Source organism: Mustelus asterias, chromosome 27 (assembly GCF_964213995.1).
Source record: "Mustelus asterias chromosome 27, sMusAst1.hap1.1, whole genome shotgun sequence".
Classification (NCBI taxonomy): Eukaryota; Metazoa; Chordata; class Chondrichthyes; order Carcharhiniformes; family Triakidae; genus Mustelus; species Mustelus asterias.
In genome coordinates this window covers 42,699,357-42,720,414 of record NC_135827.1, presented here as the reverse complement: position 1 = coordinate 42,720,414, position 21,058 = coordinate 42,699,357, and the positions used below count along the sequence as shown (strand labels likewise).

Sequence of the window (21,058 nt, the reverse complement as noted above, 5' to 3'; positions counted from 1 at the left end):
AAAAATTGCCCCTTAGAGTTCTGAGATGCGTAGGTTAAGAGGGATTAGCAGGTAAATATGTGGGGGTAGGGCCTGGGTGGGATTGTGGTCGGTGCAGACTCGATGGGCCGAATGGCCTCCTTCTGCACTGTAGGGTTTCTATGATTTCTATGATTTCTGTGAATGGCCTCATTCTTCACTGTAGGATTCTATGATAATTGTGAATAGCCTTTGAAAGAATGTAATTGGCTGTAAAACACACTGGAATATCTTGAGATGTGAAATGGTCTATGGAAATTTAATTGTGTTTTACACACACATTCATTACTGAAACCTTTCGTTCGATAATATCTTCTTGCTGCATTAAGCAAAGGTCAGCGTTCCATTCAAATTCAGACTCATCATTAAACTGACACTTCCGCACAAACTTGCTGACCTGACTGAAGATGGAAAGCAGTTTGCTGCTTGAACTGAGAGCTTTGTATCGCTCTCATCCTGACCCCGTCCCATGTCAGCTCAAAGTGAGGCTGAAGGATTGGGAGCGTGGAGAAAATGCCCAAACTATTTCCTAAAGTGGTCCAGCTTCCCGCCAGAGGAAGGGTTAAAACTTCAGCGCAACAGAATGAATCCCAGTCCTGGAACCGCCAGTGCTGTCCAACAGGAACTCAACATGAAAGGGGAGTAAATAAATTAAAGATGAATAAACTAGAGAATAATTCAACACAATCTTTATTGACGTTACATTTCTTTATTTTCAGGGTTTGTTCTAAAGTGTTGATTCGCCTCTGGATCTCCGTGTTGCTGAATTGGATCAAAGCTTTTAGTTGTGCGGGATAAGGAGAGGAATCGCGTTCCTTCAGCGTCTTCTCCCCAGTTCACTGTACATGGATTTTCCAGCGTTGTCAAGATGCTGCAAAAGGAAAGGTTTGGGATCCATCAGCAATTGTTCTCGACATTATCGATTCCAATTCCAATAATTATTTAATCTCTCCTTAACGCCTTCGTCCCTTTTGTGTGACTTCCATAAACTTGTCAATAACAGAATTCAAGAGAAATCCAGGCCCTTGCCGTCATGGCAACAGGAACAGGCCACCACTCCTCTGATAGGCTGGAGTGTCTCACTCACGTTCCTCACAATGTTCCCAGGATATTTGAAGCTACTTCAGAACGGGAGAGAAATGAGGAAGATTTCCTGTGAAGCTGGAGTTAAAGCCACAGCTTCCTGGGCCTACATTTGGTGAGATTCCTGTGTTTGGCAACTGGTCTTTTGGTGAAAGTCCAAGTACCTTTTCCTCGAGCACGATTGTTTCCACAAGGAACAGCCGTCTCAGTTGGTCTCACTCTCACACCTTTGCTCTGGGTTGAAGTCCCACTTTGGCCATCATTTTGATCAACACTGAGGGAGTGCAAGAGGCTCGCTCACACGCTCGCAATCCTGTGGATTTGGGGGAATCCAAAGAGCTCAGATGTATAATCCGTATGGAAGAGGGATTTTGAGAGAGGGTAATGTCTCTGCTCAGCCTTATCCTCTTCTCCTTACTGCCTTTCAGCCCAAAGAGAGACGTCTAAAATGTGCCAAGTCAGTGCCAGAGATAGAAATGAGGTGGAGATGCCGGTGCTGGACTCGGGTGGACAGAGTGAGGCTCACTGCAGAGGATAAAGATCACAGAGTCCACCCCCCATTGGAGTGAGAAAGTGATGGGTATGTAACTCCGCTCCCCCACTGAGCTCCCAATCTGGGCAGCAGCTGATTGGGACTGGGATACAGCGAGTGAGGATGCTGGAGCAAGCGGAGGATTGCGGTGCTCAATGCCTGTGAGGGCCCCACTTACCGAATACACTGCATCAGCTGCCTCATTGCGCATTAGTGGGTGCCTGTCAGAAGCTGCAAAAAATATTCACACATTTATTAATACAAAAACAATGGAATCTTAGACCTTCTAAATAGATGCACGGAATGTCGAGTAATTAATTTGTTCCTCACGAATCCTCCAGTCTCTGTAAACCTGAGCTCCTCGGAAATGTCCTCCCTGCGTCTCTCACCAATTCCCATTCTCCAACCACTGCTCTGCCCTTTGCCTTTCAGCCAATCGCACTGAAGCAATGTCTCGATTTTAAAATTCTCATCCTTGCTTTCAAATCCCTCCCCGCCCCCCCCAGCCCCCTGCTCCCCATCCCCAGCCCCCTGCTCCCCATCCCCAGCCCCCTGCTCCCCATCCCCTGCCCCCTGCTCCCCATCCCCAGCCCCCTGCTCCCCATCCCCAGCCCCCTGCTCCCCATCCCCTGCCCCCTGCTCCTCATCCCCTGCCCCCTGCTCCCCATCCCCAGCCCCCTGCTCCCCATCCCCTGCCCCCTGCTCCTCATCCCCTGCCCCCTGCTCCCCATCCCCTGCCCCCTGTTCCCCATCCCCTGCCCCCTGCTCCCCATCCCCAGCCCCCTGCTCCCCATCCCCAGCCCCCTGCTCCCCATCCCCTGCCCCCTGCTCCCCATCCCCTGCCCCCTGCTCCCGACCCCCAGCCCCCTGCTCCCCATCCCCAGCCCCCTGCTCCCCATCCCCAGCCCCCTGCACCCCATCCCCAGCCCCCTGCACCCCATCCCCTGCCCCCTGCTCCCCGCCCCCAGCCCCCTGCTCCCCATCCCCTGCCCCCTGCTCCCCGCCCCCAGCCCCCTGCTCCCCATCCCCAGCCCCCTGCTCCCCATCCCCAGCCCCCTGCACCCCATCCCCAGCCCCCTGCACCCCATCCCCTGCCCCCTGCTCCCCGCCCCCAGCCCCCTGCTCCCCATCCCCTGCCCCCTGCTCCCCGCCTCCCAGCCCCCTGCTCCCCATCCCCTGCCCCCTGCTCCCCGCCCCCAGCCCCCTGCACCCCATCCCCTGCCCCCTGCTCCCCGCCCCCTGCCCAATGCTCCCCGCCCCCAGCCCCCTGCTCCCCATCCCCTGCCCCCTGCTCCCCGCCCCCCAGCCCCCTGCTCCCCGCCCCCTGCCCAATGCTCCCCGCCCCCTGCCCAATGCTCCCCGGCCCCCAGCCCCCTGCTCCCCATCCCCTGCCCCCTGCTCCCCATCCCCTGCCCCTGCTCCCGCCCCCCTGCCCCCTGCTCCCCATCCCCAGCCCCCTGCTCCCCATCCCCTGCCCCCTGCTCCCCATCCCCAGCCCCCTGCTTCCCATCCCCTGCCCCCTGCTCCCCATCCCCAGCCCCCTGCTCCCCATCCCCTGCCCCCTGCTCCTCATCCCCTGCCCCCTGCTCCCCATCCCCTGCCCCCTGCTCCCCATCCCCCAGCCCCCTGCCCCTCGCCCCCCAGCCCCCTGCTCCCCATCCCCTGCCCCCTGCTCCCCATCCCCTGCCCCCTGCTCCCTGCCCCCTGCCCAATGCTCCCCGCCCCCCAGCCCCCTGCTCCCCATCCCCTGCCCCCTGCTCCCCGCCCCCTGCCCAATGCTCCCCGCCCCCCTGCCCCCTGCTCCCCATCCCCTGCCCCCTGCTCCCCATCCCCTGCCCCCTGCTCCCCATCCCCTGCCCCCTGCTCCCCATCCCCTGCCCCTGCTCCCCATCCCCTGCCCCCTGCTCCCCGCCCCCCGCCCCCTGCTCCCCATCCCCTGCCCCCTGCTCCCCATCCCCTGCCCCCTGCTCCCGCCCCCCTGCCCCCTGCTCCCGCCCCCAGCCCCCTGCTCCCCGCCCCCCAGCGCCCTGCTCCCGCCCCCAGCCCCCTGCTCCCCATCCCCTGCCCCCTGCTCCCCATCCCCTGCCCCCTGCTCCCCACCCCCCAGCCCCCTGCTCCCCGCCCCCGAGCCCCCTGCTCCCGACCCCCAGCCCCCTGCTCCCCATCCCCTGCTCCCCGCCCCCTGCCCCCTGCTCCCCATCCCCTGCCCCCTGCTCCCTGCCCCCCCGCCCCCTGCTCCCCATCCCCCGCCCCCTGCTCCCTGCCCCCCCGCCCCCTGCTCCCGCCCCCCAGCCCCCTGCTCCCGCCCCCAGCCCCCTGCTCCCCGTCCCCCAGCCCCCTGCTCCCCATCCCCCGCCCCCTGCTCCCGCCCCCCAGCCCCCTGCTCCCCATCCCCTGCCCCCTGCTCCCCATCCCCTGCCCCCTGCCCCCTGCTCCCGCCCCCCAGCCCACTGCTCCCCATCCCCTGCCCCCTGCTCCCCATCCCCTGCCCCCTGCTCCCCGCCCCCAGCCCCCTGCTCCCCATCCCCTGCCCCCTGGTCCCCATCCCCTGCCCCCTGCTCCCCGCCCCCCCGCCCCCTGATCCCCATCCCCTGCCCCTGCTCCCCATCCCCTGCCCCTGCTCCCCATCCCCTGCCCCTGCTCCCGCCCCCCAGCCCCCTGCTCCTCATCCCCTGCCCCCTGCTCCCCATCCCCTGCCCCCTGCTCCCCATCCCCTGCCCCCTGCTCCCACCCCCCCGCCCCCTGACCCCATCCCCTGCCCCCTGCTCCCCACCCCCCCACCCCCCGCTCCCCCCCCCTGCTTCTCGCCCCCCCGCCCCCTGCCCCCCACCCCCCCGCCTCTGCTCCCCGCCCCCCCACCCGCTGCTCCCCACCCCCCCACCCGCTGCTCCCTGCCCCCCCACCCCCTGCCCCCCCCGCCCCCCCACCCCCTGCTCCCCACACCCCACCCCCTGATCCTCGCCCCCCTGCCTCCTGATCCCTGCCCCCCCACACCCTGCTCCCCGGCCCCCACCCACCCGCCCCCTCCCGCCAGCCCACCCAATGCCCCCTGCACCCTGCTCCCCGCCCCCCACCCCCTGCTCTCTGCCCCCCCTCCTGCCAGCCCCACCCAATGCCCCCTGCTCCCCGCCCCCACCCCCAGGTTCCCAACCTCTGCCTCCCCGCCCCCCCCGTCTGTCCCCCGTCCCACCCGCCCCCTGCTCCCTGCTCCCCCTCCACCCCCTGCTCCCACCCGCTCACCCTCCCACCAGCCTCCCTCGCCCATGGTCCCTGCCCCCCCACCCTCCCTCCCGCCCGCTGCTCCCCGCCCACCCCCCCTGCCCGCCCTCTGCTCCTGCTCTCCACCCCCTCCCACCAGCCCCACCCAAAGCCTCCTGCCCTCCCATCCCCCCACCCCCCCAACCGCCCCTTTAGTGCCTTTTTCAAAGAGCCGGCACAGGCACGATGGGCTGAATGGCCTTCATCCACATCATTCACCAATAACGTCATGTTGTTTAGTGGCCATTCAGCCCATCTGCTCTGTGCCAGTGCTCCTGTTCCACACGAGCGTCATCCCACCCCCTCCTCATCCCACCCCTCCTCATCCCGCCCCCTCCTCATCCCACCCCCTCCTCATCCCGCCCCCTCCTCATCCCACCCCCTCCTCATCCCATCCCCTCCTCATCCCATCCCCTCCTCATCCCACCCCCTCCTCATCCAACCCTGTCCTCACCTCGCCCCATCCCCATATCCATCGATCCCTCTCTCTGCCTTGTGTTTATCCAGCTTCCCCCTTAAACACAACTTTCCCCTTAAGTGAGTCCCACATTCTCCCCACTCCCTGTGGGAGTGAGTCCCACATTCTCCCCACTCCCTGTGGGAGTGAGTCCCACATTCTCCCCACTCCCTGTGGGAGTGAGTCCCACATTCTCCCCACTCCCTGTGGGAGTGAGTCCCACATTCTCCCCACTCCCTGTGGGAGTGAGTCCCACATTCTCCCCACTCCCTGTGGGAGTGAGTCCCACATTCTCCCCACTCCCTGTGGGAGTGAGTCCCACATTCCCCCCACTCCCCGTGGGAGCGAGTCCCACATTCTCCCCACTCCCTGTGGGAGTGTGTCCCACATTCCCCCCACTCCCTGTGGGAGTGAGTCCCACATTCTCCCCACTCCCCATGGGAGTGAGTCCCACAATCCCCCCACTCCCTGTGGGAGCGAGTTCCACATTCTCCTCGCTCCCTGTGGGACTGAGTCCCACATTCCCCCCATTCCCTGATGGGAGTGAGTCCCACATTCCCCCCATTCCCTGTGAGAGTGAGTCCCACATTCCCCCCATTCCTTGTGGGAGCGAGTCCCACATTCCCCCCATTCCTTGTGGGAGCGAGTCCCACATTCCCCCCATTCCTTGTGGGAGCGAGTCCCACATTCCCCCCATTCCCTGTGGGAGCGAGTCCCACATTCTCCCCACTCCCTGTGGGAGCGAGTTCCACATTCTCCCCACTCCCTGTGGGAGTGAGTCCCACATTCTCCCCCCATTCCCGGTGGGAGCGAGTCCCACATTCCCCCCACTCCCCGTAGGAGCGAGTCCCACATTCTCCCCACTCCCTGTGGGAGTGAGTCCCACATTCTCCCCACTCCCTGTGGGAGCGACTCCCACATTCCCCCCACTCCCCGTAGGAGCGAGTCCCACATTCTCCCCACTCCCTGTGGGAGTGAGTGCCACATTCTCCCCACTCTCCTGTGGGAGTGAGTCCCACATTCTCCCCACTCTCCTGTGGGAGTGAGTCCCACAGTCCCCCCATTCCCTGTGGGAGTGAGTCCCACATTCCCCCCATTCGCTGTGGGAGCGAGTCCCACATTCTCCCCACTCCCTGTGGGAGCGAGTTCCACATTGTCCCCACTCCCTGTGGGAGTGAGTCCCACATTCTCCCCCCATTCCCGGTGGGAGCGAGTCCCACATTCCCCCCACTCCCCGTAGGAGCGAGTCCCTCATTCTCCCCACTCCCTGTGGGAGTGAGTCCCACATTCTCCCCACTCCCTGTGGGAGCGACTCCCACATTCCCCCCACTCCCTGTAGGAACGAGTCCCACATTCTCCCCACTCCCTGTGGGAGTGAGTGCCACATTCTCCCCACTCTCCTGTGGGAGTGAGTCCCACATTCTCCCCACTCTCCTGTGGGAGTGAGTCCCACAGTCCCCCCATTCCCTGTGGGAGTGAGTCCCACATTCCCCCCATTCGCTGTGGGACTGAGTCCCACATTTCCCCCATTCCCTGTGGGAGCGAGTGCCACATTCCCCCCACTCCCCATGGGAGCGAGTCCCACATTCTCCCCACTCCCTGTGGGAGCGAGTCCCACATTCTCCCCACTCCCTGTGGGAGTGAGTCCCACATTCTCCCCCCATTCCCGGTGGGAGTGAGTCCCACATTCCCCCCATTCCCTGTGGGTGTGAATCCCACATTCCCCCCATTCCCTGTGGGAGCGAGTCCCACATTCTCCCCACTCCCTGTGGGAGCGAGTCCCACATTCTCCCCACTCCCCGTAGGAGTGAGTCCCACAATCCCCCCACTCCCTGTGGAAGCGAGTCCCACATTCTCCCCACTCCCCGTGGGAGTGAGTCCCACAATCCCCCCACTCCCTGTGGGAGTGAGTCCCACATTCTCCCCACTCCCCGTGGGAGTGAGTTCCACATTCTCCTCGCTCCCTGTGGGAGTGAGTCCCACATTCCCCCCATTCCCTGTGGGAGCGAGTCCCATTTTCTCAGTTCCACATTCTCCCCACTCTCTGGGTAAAGAGATTCCTCTGAATCCTCTATTGGATTTATGAGTGACTGTTGCACATCGATGGCTCCGGGTTCCACTCCTGCCTGTCACACTCAGGGTCAAGAGAACTTCCTGCAGCTGAGTTGACAGTTTGGATGCTTTTCCAGGTCTGGAGAACTCTCTGGATTTCTGGTGAGGTGGTGCCGGAGGCAGAGTGTCTGGAACAGGAACAGCTGAACGGATCAGAGTAGACAAGCTGGAAAGGGGCGTGTGGGAAATTGTTGATCAATCAGTAGTTGCACGCACCTTGGTGACTCCAGACTTTGTCTGGTGCTGACACCGAATAAACTGCGACAGCGATCAGGACCGTGAAGGTAACGCTCGCAATGAGGATCCCACTGATTCCAGCAGCATCCATAGTCACACAATTCTTACACACTGGGGTCAGAGAGAGGAATGTAGAGAAATTAAAACTATAACACAAGAAAAAAGACAGGTCTCCAAACAATATCCACAAGCTATATTTATAGAACACCTTTCACCAACAGAACCCAAGGAAGGGCGGCACGGTGGCACAGTGGTTAGCACTGCTGCTTCACAACACCAGGGACCTGGGTTCGATTCCCGGCTTGGGTCACTGTCTGTGTGGAGTTTGCACATTCTCCTCGTGTCTGCATGGGTTTCCTCCGGGTGCTCCGGTTTCCTCCCACACTCCAAAGATGTGCTGGTTAGGTGCATTGGCCATGGTACATGCATGGGATCATGGCGAGATAGGGCCTGGGTAAAATGCTCTGTCGGCGAGTTGGTACAGACTCGATGGGCCGATTAGCCCCCTTCTGCACTGCAGGGATTCTATAATTCCATGAGGAATTTAATAGGAATATCGGAAAAAAAGTCACAGCAGGAGACAATATCAGCAACGATTGAAAGATCTGCTTTAAGGAATGTCATCAAGGCGGAATGGAAGATCGAGAAATAAAGGGATTTAGGGAGAGAATTTTAGGGATGACATTCCTGCTGCTGACGGCAAGGCCGCCATTGATGGAGCGATGGAAATCGGAATATCGTGCTGGGGGAATTTGATGATTATAGAGATAGGGAGGGGTGTAGGGGCTGGAGGAGGTTACAGAGATAGGGAGGGGTGTAGGGGCAGGAGGAGGTTACAGAGATAGGGAGGGGTGTAGGGGCTGGAGGATGTTACAGAGATAGGGAGGGGTGTAGGGGCTGGAGGATGTTACAGAGATAGGGAGGGGGTGTAGGGGCAGGAGGAGGTTACAGAGATAGGAAGGGGTGTAGGGGCTGGAGGAGATTACAAAGATAGGGAGGGTGTGTAGGGAGCTGGAGGAGGTTATAGAGATAAGGAGGGAGTGTAGGGGCTGGAGGAGGTTACAGAGATAGGGAGGGTGTGTAGGGGCTGGAGGAGGTTATAGAGATAAGGAGGGAGTGTAGGGGCTGGAGGAGGTTACAGAGATAGGGAGGGTGTGTAGGGAGCTGGAGGAGGTTACAGTGATAGGGAGGGGTTGGGGGCGGGGCTGGAAGATGTTATAGAGATAGGGAGGGTGTGTGGGGGGGGGCTGGAAGATGTTATAGAGGTAGGGAGGGGGGTGCTGGAGGATGTTATAGAGATAGGGAAGGGGTGTGGGGGTTGAGGTTTCCAAGAGCGAGAGTTCCAAGTGCGAGTGTTAGGGTTAGGGTCAGGGTTAGGGTCAGGATTAGGGTTAGGGTCAGGGTTAGGGTTAGGGTTAGGGTTAGGGTTAGGGTCAGGGTTAGGGTCAGGATCAGGGTTAGGGTCAGGATCAGGGTTAGGGTCAGGATTAGGGTTAGGGTCAGGATTAGGGTTAGGGTCAGGATCAGGGTTAGGATCAGGATCAGGGTTAGGGTCAGAATTAGGGTTAGGGTCAGGATTAGGGTTAGGGTTACGGTTAGGGTTAGGGTTAGGGTTAGGGTCAGAGTCAGGGTTAGCGTTAGGGTCAGAGTCAGGGTTAGGGTCAGTGTTAGGGTTAGGGTCAGGGTTAGGGTTTAGATTCGTGCATTAGGGTTAGGATTAAGGTTAGGGTTAGTGCATTAGGGTTAGGGTTAAGGTTAGTGCATTAGGTTAGGGTTAGGCTTAGGGTCAGGGTTAGGGTTAGGGTCAGGGTGAGGGTTAGCGTTAGGATTAGGGTGAGGGTTAGGGTTAGGGTCAGAGTCAGGGTTAGGCTTAGGGTCAGGGTTAGGGTTAGGGTCAGGGTGAGGGTTAGCGTTAGGGTTAGTGTGAGGGTTAGGGTTAGGGTCAGAGTCAGGGTTAGGGTTAGGGTTAGGGTTAGGGTTAGGGTTAGGGTTAGGGTTAGGGTTAGGGTTAGGGTTAGGGTTAGGGTTAGGGTTAGGGTTAGGGTTAGGGTTAGGGTTCGGGTTAGGGTTAGGGTCAGAGTCAGGGTTAGGGTTCGGGTTAGGGTTAGGGTCAGAGTCAGGGTTAGGGTTCGGGTTAGGGTTACTCAGGTGATGATGCTGCTGAAATGGAAGGAATTCTTTATCCTGTGGAATCTCTGCATGTTTGGGTGGGATCTTCAACTTTCCGCACCCAGGTATTGTGTGGCAGTTGGTAGTTGGCAGCTCACCCTCACCACGCTGGTCGCCCCCATCAGACAATCCTGAATGAAGGAGACGAGTTACTCAGTCTGAACCCAGGCAGACCCAGCCACCCAGGAACCTCCCTCTGTCTTACAGTGGGAGCCGCAATGTCCCCAAGAATTAAACAGAAAGAGAAACTTACTGTTCAGAAACACAAACATGTCTTCCTTTCCCTGCACCTTGCTTGACACACAGCTGAATTGTCCTGAGAATGGATCAGTCAGCTGCATCGTTTGATTTTCAGGTTCCTCTCCATTCTGCTTCAGAGTCTCATCCGGCTCACATTTCACACTGATCTTTCCTTTCTCTTCATTAATTACTGAAAAATATCAAAGAGTTTCACCTTGCTGGGATTTTATGGGCTGTTTGGGCCTGGGTGGTGGGAGAGCGTGGGGAGGGGCGTGCAGCTGCCAATGCCACCTCCTCACTATTGTAGCTATGACAAGACCAGCCACCTATCAGGAACCTATTTGAGTGACCTGGGAGCCAGTCCTGTGCTACTTCCACCGTTGTGGGCAATGTGCCCACATTGGAATTGTTTAAGTTTGGGCCAGTGATCCACATCAGCTCGCTGGGGGAGGCGTCCAAATGGAAAGGGCAATTCATGGGAGGAGGCAAATGAAGGGATCTGGGTGGATTCAGGTAGGCCCAGGTAGATCTGGGTGGATCTGGGTGGATCCATGTAGGTCCAGGTAGATCTGAGTGGATCCAGGTGGATTTCGATGGATCCAAGAGGATCTCGGTGGATCTGAGTGGATTTGATTCTAGTTCTTTGAGGAAGTGGCCAGGATATGTGTCAGGGGAATTAGTGGGGTAAATATGTGGGGTTATGGGAATAAGGCCTGGGTGGGATTTTGGTCGGTGCAGACTCGATGGGCTGAATGGCCTCCTTCTGCACTCCTTAAAACATGCTACCGTGCAAAGGGACCTGGGGGTCCTTGTGCATGAGACGCAAAAGCCCAGTCTGCAGGTACAACAGGTGATCAAGAAGGCAAATGGGATGTTGGCCTATATTGCGAGGGGGATAGAATATAAAAGCAGGGATGTCTTGATGCACCTGTACAGGGCATTGGTGAGGCCGCAGCTGGAATACTGTGTGCAGTATTGGTCCCCTTATATGAGGAAGGATATATTGGCATTGGAGGGAGTGCAGAGAAGGTTCACCAGGTTGATACCGGAGATGAGGGGTTTGGATTATGAGGAGAGGCTGAGGAGATTGGGTTTGTACTCGTTGGAGTTTAGAAGGATGAGGGGGGATCTTATGGAGACTTATAAGATAATGCGGGGGCTGGATAGGGTGGAGGCGGAGAGATTCTTTCCACTTAGTAAGGAAGTTAAAACTAGAGGACACAGCCTCAAAATAAAGGGGGGTCGGTTTAAGACAGAGTTGAGGAGGAACTTCTTCTCCCAGAGGGTGGTGAATCTCTGGAATTCTCTGCCCACTGAGGTGGTGGAGGCTACCTCGCTGAATATGTTTAAAGCGCGGATGGATGGATTCCTGATCGGTAAGGGAATTAAGGGTTATGGGGATCAGGCGGGTAAGTGGTACTGATCCACGTCAGATCAGCCATGATCTTATTGAATGGCGGGGCAGGCTCGAGGGGCTAGATGGCCTACTCCTGCTCCTATTTCTTATTTCTTATGTTCTTATGATCTGATGATGTGGATGATCCTGGTTACTGTCAGATTCCCAACCTTGTCGAGTGACTCATTTGGAGTGTGTTGTTGGAATGAGAATCAGAGATTGATGAGGATGAGGGAACCATTCCCACTGGGAGTGATTCCGCTCTGAGTGTCGCTGCTGTTGTGTCTAAATCATTGGGACCGTCACTGAAGACAACAACTGGGATCCCTGTCACTGTGAGAAAGCTGTTATTGTAGAAAACTCACCGACTTTTGCAGAAACAGGTTCTGGAAAGGAAAAGGAGAAAGGAGTTAATCGAGATTTCAGGAGTGAGTGAGCTGGTTTACGTTTAACAGCAACTGGATTAAACTCTCTCTCCACTTAACCTCATTCACTCAACCAGACCTGAATCATTAACCATCTTCAACAACTAACACTGCCAGAAGGTACATTTATATAGCACCTTCAACTGGTAAACATCCCAAGATGCTTCTTAGCAGCAGTATCAATGAAAACCTTACAGCAAACCCCATAAGGAGAGTTTATTATTCTTTTATAGGATGTGAGCATCGCTGGTCAGGCCAGTATCTATTGCCCATCTCTAATTCCCCTTGAGCTGCCTTCTTGGACCACTGCAGTCCCTGGGGTGTAGGTACATCCACTGTGCTGTTAGAGAGTGACCAAAGTCTTTGCCAAAGATTGAGAACAGAGAGGTTTAGGAGAGAATTCCAGAGCTTAGGGCTGAGGCAGTTGAACAGAAGAAATAGGAGCAGGAGTGGACCACTCGGCCCATCGAGCCTGATCTGACATTCACTGCCATCATGGCTGATCTTGGGTTCCAACTCTATTTTCCTGCCCACCCTCCATATCCACTATTTCCCTGAGAAACCAAAGTTCTGTCTATCCCAACTGTCACGATGCACGCTCACACACTGCGTCAGGAACACAAAAGGTATTTATTAACACGGACAAACTGTACAGAGCCCGGCAGCTGCCCGCCGCCCTCCCCCGCCCCCCCACCCCCCCGACCCCCACCAGCTGCACCAGTCCCTACATATTTTCAAGGTGTCTTCTGCCTAAGAGAAGGCTCCAGTCTCTGGGGTGATCTCTGCCTAATCTGCCCCTCAAGCAGGTGACCGTCTTCTGCAGTGCTTCTCAGAAGGGACAATCACCACACCCGCCTTCAATATATTCAACGCTGCAGCAAGCACGATCCTCTGGAGTAGAGAATTTCAAAGATTCACAACTCTTTGAGTGAAACTATTTCTCCTCATCTCAATCCCTTTATCCTGACTGTGCCCCCTTGTTCTAGATTCCCTGACCAGTGGAAACAACCTCTCAGCCTCCAGCCTATCAAACCCCTTCCGGATTTTGCAGGTTTCAATGAGATCACCTCTCGTTCTTCTAAACTCCAGAGAATATAAACCTAATTTACTCAGCTGTCATTGGACAACTCCCTCAATCCAGGGAGCAAGTTAGTAAACCTTCACTGCACTGCCTCCGATACAAGTGGAGACCAAAACTGCATACAGAATTCCAGATGTGGTTTTAACACCCTGTACGATGATAACGCATCTTTATTGCTGTTCTCCAGTTCCCATTCCATAAAGGCCAACACGCAGTTTATCCTCCTAATTGCTTGCTGCACCTGCACGCTAACTTTCTGCATTTCTGTATAAAAACTCCTTCAAACATCAACATTTACAAATGTCGCATCTTTTAAAAAATTATTCTACATTTCTTCATTGACATTCTTTCTGCAAAGGTGCAGCATTCTGGAATAAAGAAAATCTGATATGATGGGAAAGGACTTTAAAAAGCCTAATTGCAGAGGTGAATAATTCAGCGAAGCAGTTAGAGTTCCTCGTCCTCGAATCCCTCTGAAGAGTAACTTTCACAACCTCTTCATATCTCACACAAAGTCAGTAGCCTGACACTTCAAACATTATATTGCATCTGGCATCTTGTCTCCTTCCTCCACCTGCCTGGATCTCTCTGCAGCTTCTACCTCACTCCAGCGTACATTTCCACCTAGTTTCGTATTGTCAGCAATGTTGATACATTACTTCCTGTCCCTTCACCATAATCATTAATGCAGCGTAAATATCCGGGTCTCCGGCACTGATCCCTGCAGCAACTCAGTATTCACTGGCTGACAACTTGAAAACTCTGACCTTTTGCTTCTGGCCCATTAACCAATCCTCTCTCCACTTTAACACATAACCAGCTCCAGGAACCCTCATCTTGTGTTTTAACCTGTTGTCTGGCTTCCTATCAAATACTTTCAAAACTCCAGGTATACCACATCTACTGCCCCCTCTTTATCTACCCCACTGTTTAAACCCTCAAAAAGCTGCAACAAATCTTTCAAATAACATTTCCCTTTTGTAAAAGAATGTCAGATAAAAGCACAACCATCAACAGTGGAGAGATAAACACTGAAATACTCTCAGTGCCAAGTGGATGGTGCATGGAATGGGATAGGGCAGGGGAGGTGGGGGCGGGGGGGGGGGGGGGGGGGCGGGGGTGGGGAATGGAAGGGGTAGGATGAGCGAGAGGGGAAGATTGTGGGAGATAATAATAGAGAGAGAGGAGGGAATGAGAGTGGAAATTGGAAGAGAAGGGAATGAGGGATTGGGAAGAAGGGAGGGCTGAGGGGGGGGGGGTGGGGGAGGAGCAGGAGGAGGAGGTGAGAGGGAATGTGGTTGAAGGAAAAGTTGAGAGAGGGAAGGGAATAAAATGTTTCTGAGAACAGTGGAGGCGATTCTCCCAGCCCGCTGCGCTGCTTTAGCCGAGAGACTCAGGCGGAGGCCGGAATGGGCTCCCCCGCCAAGCGCCCATGGAGGCCCTCCAGAAAGTCGGAGGTAAGAAGGGTGCCCCGTGGGCATTGCCATCTTGGCAGTGCCAGCCTGTGCCTCCTGGCACTGTCCGAGGGGCAAAGTGCCAATGCCCAGGGGGCACCTTGGCACTGCCCACTAGGCATTGGGCATTGCCAAGGGGCCTCTGAGGGGGCGATCGGTGGGGGTGTCCCGCTGCCACTCTGCACTCAGGCTTGGTGATGGAGGGGGGGGAGGCCATCGGAGTGGGTGGGGTGGGGCTGTCGGCCCGTTGGGGTGGGGGTTGGGGCTGCAGTGGAGGGGACATCGGGGCGGTGGAGGCAGGGGGGGAGCATTGAGACGGGGGGGAAGGCGGGGGACATATCCGGGGAGCCAGCGATTGCCCGTGGGGAGGGGTCACACGGCTGGCATTGCAGGGTTGCGGGGCTGGCCAGCGATTGGGAGGCCGGCAGTGCGGGGCTACTGTGCATGCGCCAATCCCGGCGCTGACCAATCGGCACGGTGCGCGCTGGCTCACTCAACGCTATGCGGCCAGCCTCTCCAGCGGGAATAGGCCCTGCACCCAGATTTTTGGAATGATTCACGCTGAGGCTCTCTGCAGTGCACAGAGTGTGGGAGATTCATTCTGAAACTCCCGCTGAAAAAAACAGTGTGATTGGCTCCAGCTTTTACACAAATTCGACACTTAGAGTTTTTTTGGGTGAATCCCACACAATATGTTCTGAAACCAATCATGGACTGGTCCGCCAACTCCACCATGATGCCACATCCTCTCACCCCCCCTTCCCCCCGCCCCCCCCGTCAGCAATCCGCAGGGACCGTTCTCTCCGGGACACCCTGGTCCATTCCTCCACCACACCCAACACCTCACCCCCTGCCCACGGCACCTTCATATACAATTGTGGGAGGTGTAACACCTGTCCCTTTACCTCCTCCCTGCTCACTGTCCCAGGTCCTAAAGACCCTTTTCAGGTGAAGCAGTGCTTCATATGCACCTCCTTCAATCTGGTCTATTGCATTCGCTGCTCCCAATGCGGTCTACTCTGCATCGGAGAGAACCAAATGTAGACTGGGTGACCACTTTGCTGAACACCTTCGGTCTGTCCGCAAGCGGGACCCAGATCTTCCTGTCACTTGCCACTTCAGCACAACCCTGCTCTCCTGTCCACATGTCCGTCCTTGGCCTTTTGCAATGTTCTCGCGAACCCCAACACAAACTGAAGGAACAGCATCTCATCTTCCGATTGGACACTTTACAGCCTTCTGAACTGAACATTGAGTTCAACAACTTCAGAGCATCAACTCTCTCCTCCACCTTCATCCCATTTCCATTTATTTTACTCAGCATAAATGGGTCTTTTTCTGATTGGCAGGCAGTGACTAGTGAGGTTCTGCAGGGATCTGCGCTAGGACCCCAACTGTTCACATTATATATTTAATGATTTGGAAGAGGGAATTGAATGCATTATCTCCAAATTTGCAGATGATACAAAGTTGGGTGGGAAGGTGAGCTCTGAAGAGGATGCAGAGATGCTTCAGTGTGATTTGGACAGGCTGATTGTGTGGGCAAGTGCATGGCAGATGCAGTATAATGTGGAGAAATGTGACAACTTTTGTAGCAATAATAGGAAAACAGATTATTACTTGAATGGGTGTAAATTGAGAGAGGCGGATACTCAGCCAGACCTTGGAATCCTCGTGCATCAGTCGCTGAAAGTAATCGTGCAGGTACAGCAGGCAGTAAAGAAGGCAAATGGTATGTTGGCCTTCATAGCGAGAGGATTTGAGTATCGGGATAGGGATGTTTTGCTGCAACTGTACAGGGTATTGGGGAGGCCACATCTGGAGTATTGTGTGCAGTTTTGGTGTCCTTGCTATAGAGGAAGTACTGCAAAGGTTTACCAGGCTGATTCCTGGGATGGCAGGTCTGTCATATCTAAGTTAGTTAGGATTATATTCATTGGAGTTTAGAAGAGTGAGAGGGGATCTCATAAAAACTTATAAAATTCTAACAGTGTTAGACAGGGCAGGTTCAGAAAGAATGTTCCCGATGGTGGGGGAGTCCTGAGCTCGGAGTCATAGTTTGAGGATAAGGGCTAAACCTTTTAGAACTGAGGTGAGGAGAAATTTCTTCACCCAGAGTGTGGTGAATGTGTGGAATTCACTCCCACAGAAAGTAGTTGAGGCCAAAACGTTGTCTGATTTCAAGAAGAAATTAGATATAGCTCTTGGGGCTAAAGGATCAAGGGATACGGGAGGAGGGGGGATCAGAATATTGAATTCGATGATCAGCCATGATCAAAATGAATGGCGGGGCAGGCTCGAAGGGCAGAATGGCCTCCTCCTATATTTCTATTTCATTTCTACTTTTCATCTCATTCATCTGTTCTTATCATCCTTCTTTCTCTCTTCCATTTTCCACTCCTTTGATTTTGATTTGATTTGCTTTATTATTTGTCACATGTATTAACATACAGTGAAAAGTATTGTTTCTTGCACACTATACAGACAAAGCAAACCGTTCATAGAGAAGGAAAGGAGAGAGTGCAGAATGTAGTGTTACAGTCATAGCTAGGGTGTAGAGAAAGATCTCCATTCTCACTCTCCATCTTGTCCCACCCCCATTCCTTTCAATGCAACTGCCACATTCCTCAGGCAGTCCTTTAACCATCTGTCCCTCTATTCTGCCATTCACATGTTCCGATCACTGAATGGACACTTTTGGCATCTTTCTCAGCCTTCTTCACCTCCATTTACATTCCCTTTGTCCAATTACAACCACCCTCCCCTCTCGCAGTATAAATCTTGTCTGATTTTCTTTACTTTCAGCTCTGACAAAGGGTCACCTGGACTTCCCCAGCATTCTCTGTGTTTGTTTCAGATTCCAGCATCCGCAGTATTTTGCCTTTTTCTATGGATTGGGTTTGTTTAGAACTGGTAATGTGCAATGAGGCAGAATTAATTAACAACCTCATAGTAAAATCTAGGTAAGAGTGATTGAATTTCACATTCAGTTTGAGGGTGAGAAATATGGGACTGAAACTAGAGCATTAAACTTAAATGAAGACAGAGTCAGTTAGAATGTTTTGGGAAAAATATGTTAAAAGGTAAAACTGTAGAGAAACAGTGACAGACATTTTAGAAAATATTTCACCAAATGCATAATTCATTGAGTAAAAAAGACTCTCCAAGAAAGCGTCACCATCTGTGGCTAACGAAGGAAGCGAAGGATGGTATCAAAGTAATAGAAAAGGTGGCACGGTAGCACAGTGGTTAGCACTGCTGCTTCACAGCTCCAGGGACCTGAGTTCAATTCCCGGCTTGGGTCACTGTCTATGTGGAGTTTGCACATTCTCCTCGTGTCTGCATGGGTTTCCTCCGGGTGCTCCGGTTTGCTCCCACAGTCCAAAGATGTGCGGGTTAGGTTGATTGGCCATGCTAAAAATTGCCCTTAGTGTCCTGAGATGCGTAGGTTAGAGGGATTAGTGGGTAAATATGTAGGGATATGAGGGGATCAAAATGAGGTGACTGAGAGTGAAGAAGGTAGCTCGCAAACAGAGAAGGGTTATAGACAGTGCAAGAGGGCGGATGGACAGGGAATAGAGAAGGGGAGAGCTCAGACCAAAGGATTGAGATGTGTTTCCTTTAATGCCAGGAGTATAGTGAATAAAGGGGATGAGCTCAGTGCGTGGATCGATGCCTGGAAGTATGATGTGGTGGCCATTACGGAGACTTGGATGTCTCAGGGACAGGATTGGATACTCCAGGTGCCGGGATTCAGATGTTTCAGGAAGGACAGGGAGGGAGGCAAGAGAGGGGGTGGAGTGGCACTGCTGATCAGGGATAGTGTCACAGCTGTAGAGAAGGTGTATGCTGTGGAGGGATTGTCCACCGAGTCTCTGTGGGTTCAGAGTGCAAAGGGGCCAGTCACTTTGCTGGGAGTTTTCTATAGGCCGCCCAATAGTAACAGGGAGGTGGAGGAGCAGATAGGGAAACAGATCCTGGAGAGATGCAGTAATAGCAGAGTTGTTGTGATGGGAGACTTTAATTTCCCAAACATAGATTGGAATATCCCGAGGGTAAGGGGATTGGATGGGGAAGAGTTCGTTAGGTGTGTTCAGGAGGGTTTCCTGACACAGCAGGTGGACAAGCCTACAAGAGGAGAGGCTGTACTTGATCTGATACTGACCAATGAACCTGGACAGGTGTCAGATCTCTCAGTGGGAGAGCATCTTGGGGATAGCGATCATAACTCTATCTCCTTTATGCTTGCATTGGAAAAAGAGAGGATCAGGCAAGCTAGGAAAGTGTTTATATGGAGTAAGGGGAAATATGAAGACATTAGGCAGCAAATTAGAGGAGTAAATTGGAAGGAGGTATTCTCGGGGAAATGTACTGAAGAGAGGTGGCAGTTTTTCAAGGAATGTCTGTCTAGAGTTCTACAGGACAACGTTCCGAGCAGACAGGGAGGTGTTGGTCGGTTAAAGGAACCGTGGTGCACGAAAGCTGTGCAGGACCTAGTCGAGAAGAAAAGGAAAGCGTACAAAAGGTTCAGAGAGCTTGGCGAAGATAGGGATCTAGATGAGTATACGGCTTGTAGGAAGGGACTAAAGAAGGAAATTAGGAGAGCCAGAAGGGGTCATGAGAAGGCCCTGGCAGGTAGGATGAAGGAGAACCCTAAGGCGTTCTATAAATATGTGAAGAGTAAAAGGATGAGACGTGACGTGACGATACTTCCAGGCATCGATCCATGCACTGAGCTCATCCCCTTTATTCACTATACTCCTGGCATTAAAGTAAACACATCTCAATCCTTTGGTCTGAGCTCTCCCCTTCTCTATTCCCTGTCCATCCGCCCTCTTGCACTGCCTATAACCCTTCTCTGTTTGCGAGCTACCTTCTTCACTCTCAGTCACCTCATTTTGATCCCCTATAGGGCCTATAAAAGGTGAAGGCAGGAAAGTCTGTACGGAACCAGTAGAAATGGCAGAGGTGCTCAATGAGTATTTTGCCTCGGTTTTCACAGAGGAGAAAGACCTGGGTGGATGTACTGAGGGCGTGCGGTGGACTGAAAGGATTGAGTATGTGGACTTTAAGAAAGAGGCTGTGCTGGAATCTTTGAATGTCATCAAGATAGATAAGTCGCCGGGTCCGGATGGGATGTACCCCAGGTTACTGTGGGAGGCGAGGGAAGAGATTGCAGAGCCTCTGGCGATGATCTTTGCATCGTCGATGGAGACGGGAGAGGTGCCGGAGGATTGGAGGATTGCGGATGTGGTTCCTATTTTCAAGAAGGGGAATAGGGATAGCCCAGGTAATTACCAACCGGTGAGTCTAACCTCAGTGGTTGGTAAACTGATGGAGAAGATCCTGAGGGATAGGATATATGAGCATTTAGAGAGGTTTAATATGCTCAAGAATACTCAGCATGGCTTTGTCAAAGGCAGATCGTGCCTTACGAGCCTGGTGGAGTTCTTCGAAAATGTGACTAAACACATTGACGAAGGGAAAGCGGTAGATGTGGTTTATATGGATTTTAGCAAGGCATTCGATAAGGTCCCCCATGCAAGGCTTCTAGAAAAAGTGAGAGGGCATGGGATCCAAGGGGCTGCTGCCCGGTGGATCCAGAACTGGCTTGCCCAAAGGATTTGCCCAAAGGAGGCAGAGAGTGGGTATAGATGGGTCTTTTTCTAAATGGAGGTCGGTCACCAGTGGTGTGTCCCAGGGATCTGTTCTGGGACCCTTGCTGTTTGTCATTTTCATAAATGACCTGGATGAGAAAGTGGAGGGATGGGTTGGTAAGTTTGCCGACGACACTAAGGTTGGTGGGGTTGTGGATAGTCTGGAGGGATGTCAGAAGTTACAGAAGGACATAGATAGGGTGCAAGACTGGGCAGAGAAGTGGCAGATGGACTTCAACCCAGATAAATGCGTAGTGGTCCATTTTGGCAGGTCAAATGGGATGAAGGAGTACAATATAAAGGGAAAGATTCTTAGTACTGTAGAGGATCAGAAGGACCTGGGGTCCGGGTCCATAGGACTCTGAAATCGGCCCCGCAGGTGGAGGAGGTGGTTAAGAAGGCGTATGGTGTGCTGGCCTTTATCAATCAAGGGATTGAGTTTCGGAGTCCGGGGATAATGATGCAGCTTTATAAGACCCTTGTCAGACCCCACTTGGAGTACTGTGCTCAGTTCTGGTCGCCTCACTATAGGAAGGATGTGGAAAAGATTGAAAGGGTGCAGAGGAGATTAACAAGGATGTTGCCTGGATTGAGTGGCATGCCTTATGAGGATAGGCTGAGGGAGCTCGGTCTTTTCTCCTTGGAGAGACGAAGGATGAGAGGAGACCTAATAGAGGTGTATAAGATGTTGAGAGGCATAGATCGGGTGGACTCTCAGAGGCTTTTTCCCAGGGCGGAAATGGCTGCTACGAGAAGACACAGGTTTAAGGTGCTGGGGGGTAGGTACAGGGGAGATGTTAGGGGTAAGTTTTTCACACAGAGGGTGGTGGGCGAGTGGAATCGGCTGCCGTCAGTGCTGGTGGGGGCGAACTCAATCGGGTCTTTTAAGAGACTCCTGGATGAGTACATGGAGCTTAATAGGATGGAGGGTTATCATAG

The 21,058-nt window shown here is 54.2% G+C and overlaps 1 protein-coding gene across 1 annotated transcript in view; it reads right to left on the bottom strand.

Annotated features, from left to right (window-relative positions):
- Positions 1–690: 690 nt before the first annotated feature.
- Positions 691–21,058, bottom strand: part of LOC144479992 (T-cell surface glycoprotein CD3 delta chain-like) — a 73,548-nt gene continuing 53,180 nt past the window's right edge. The window contains exons 2-6 of the mRNA XM_078199146.1: positions 11,868–11,888; positions 10,120–10,296; positions 7,677–7,808; positions 1,812–1,864; positions 691–889 (exon numbers count right to left, since the gene is read on the bottom strand). Of these exons, the coding sequence (XP_078055272.1) occupies positions 836–889; positions 1,812–1,864; positions 7,677–7,808; positions 10,120–10,296; positions 11,868–11,888 (437 nt within the window). The 3' untranslated portion in view covers positions 691–835. The remainder of the gene's footprint in view (positions 890–1,811; positions 1,865–7,676; positions 7,809–10,119; positions 10,297–11,867; positions 11,889–21,058) is intronic.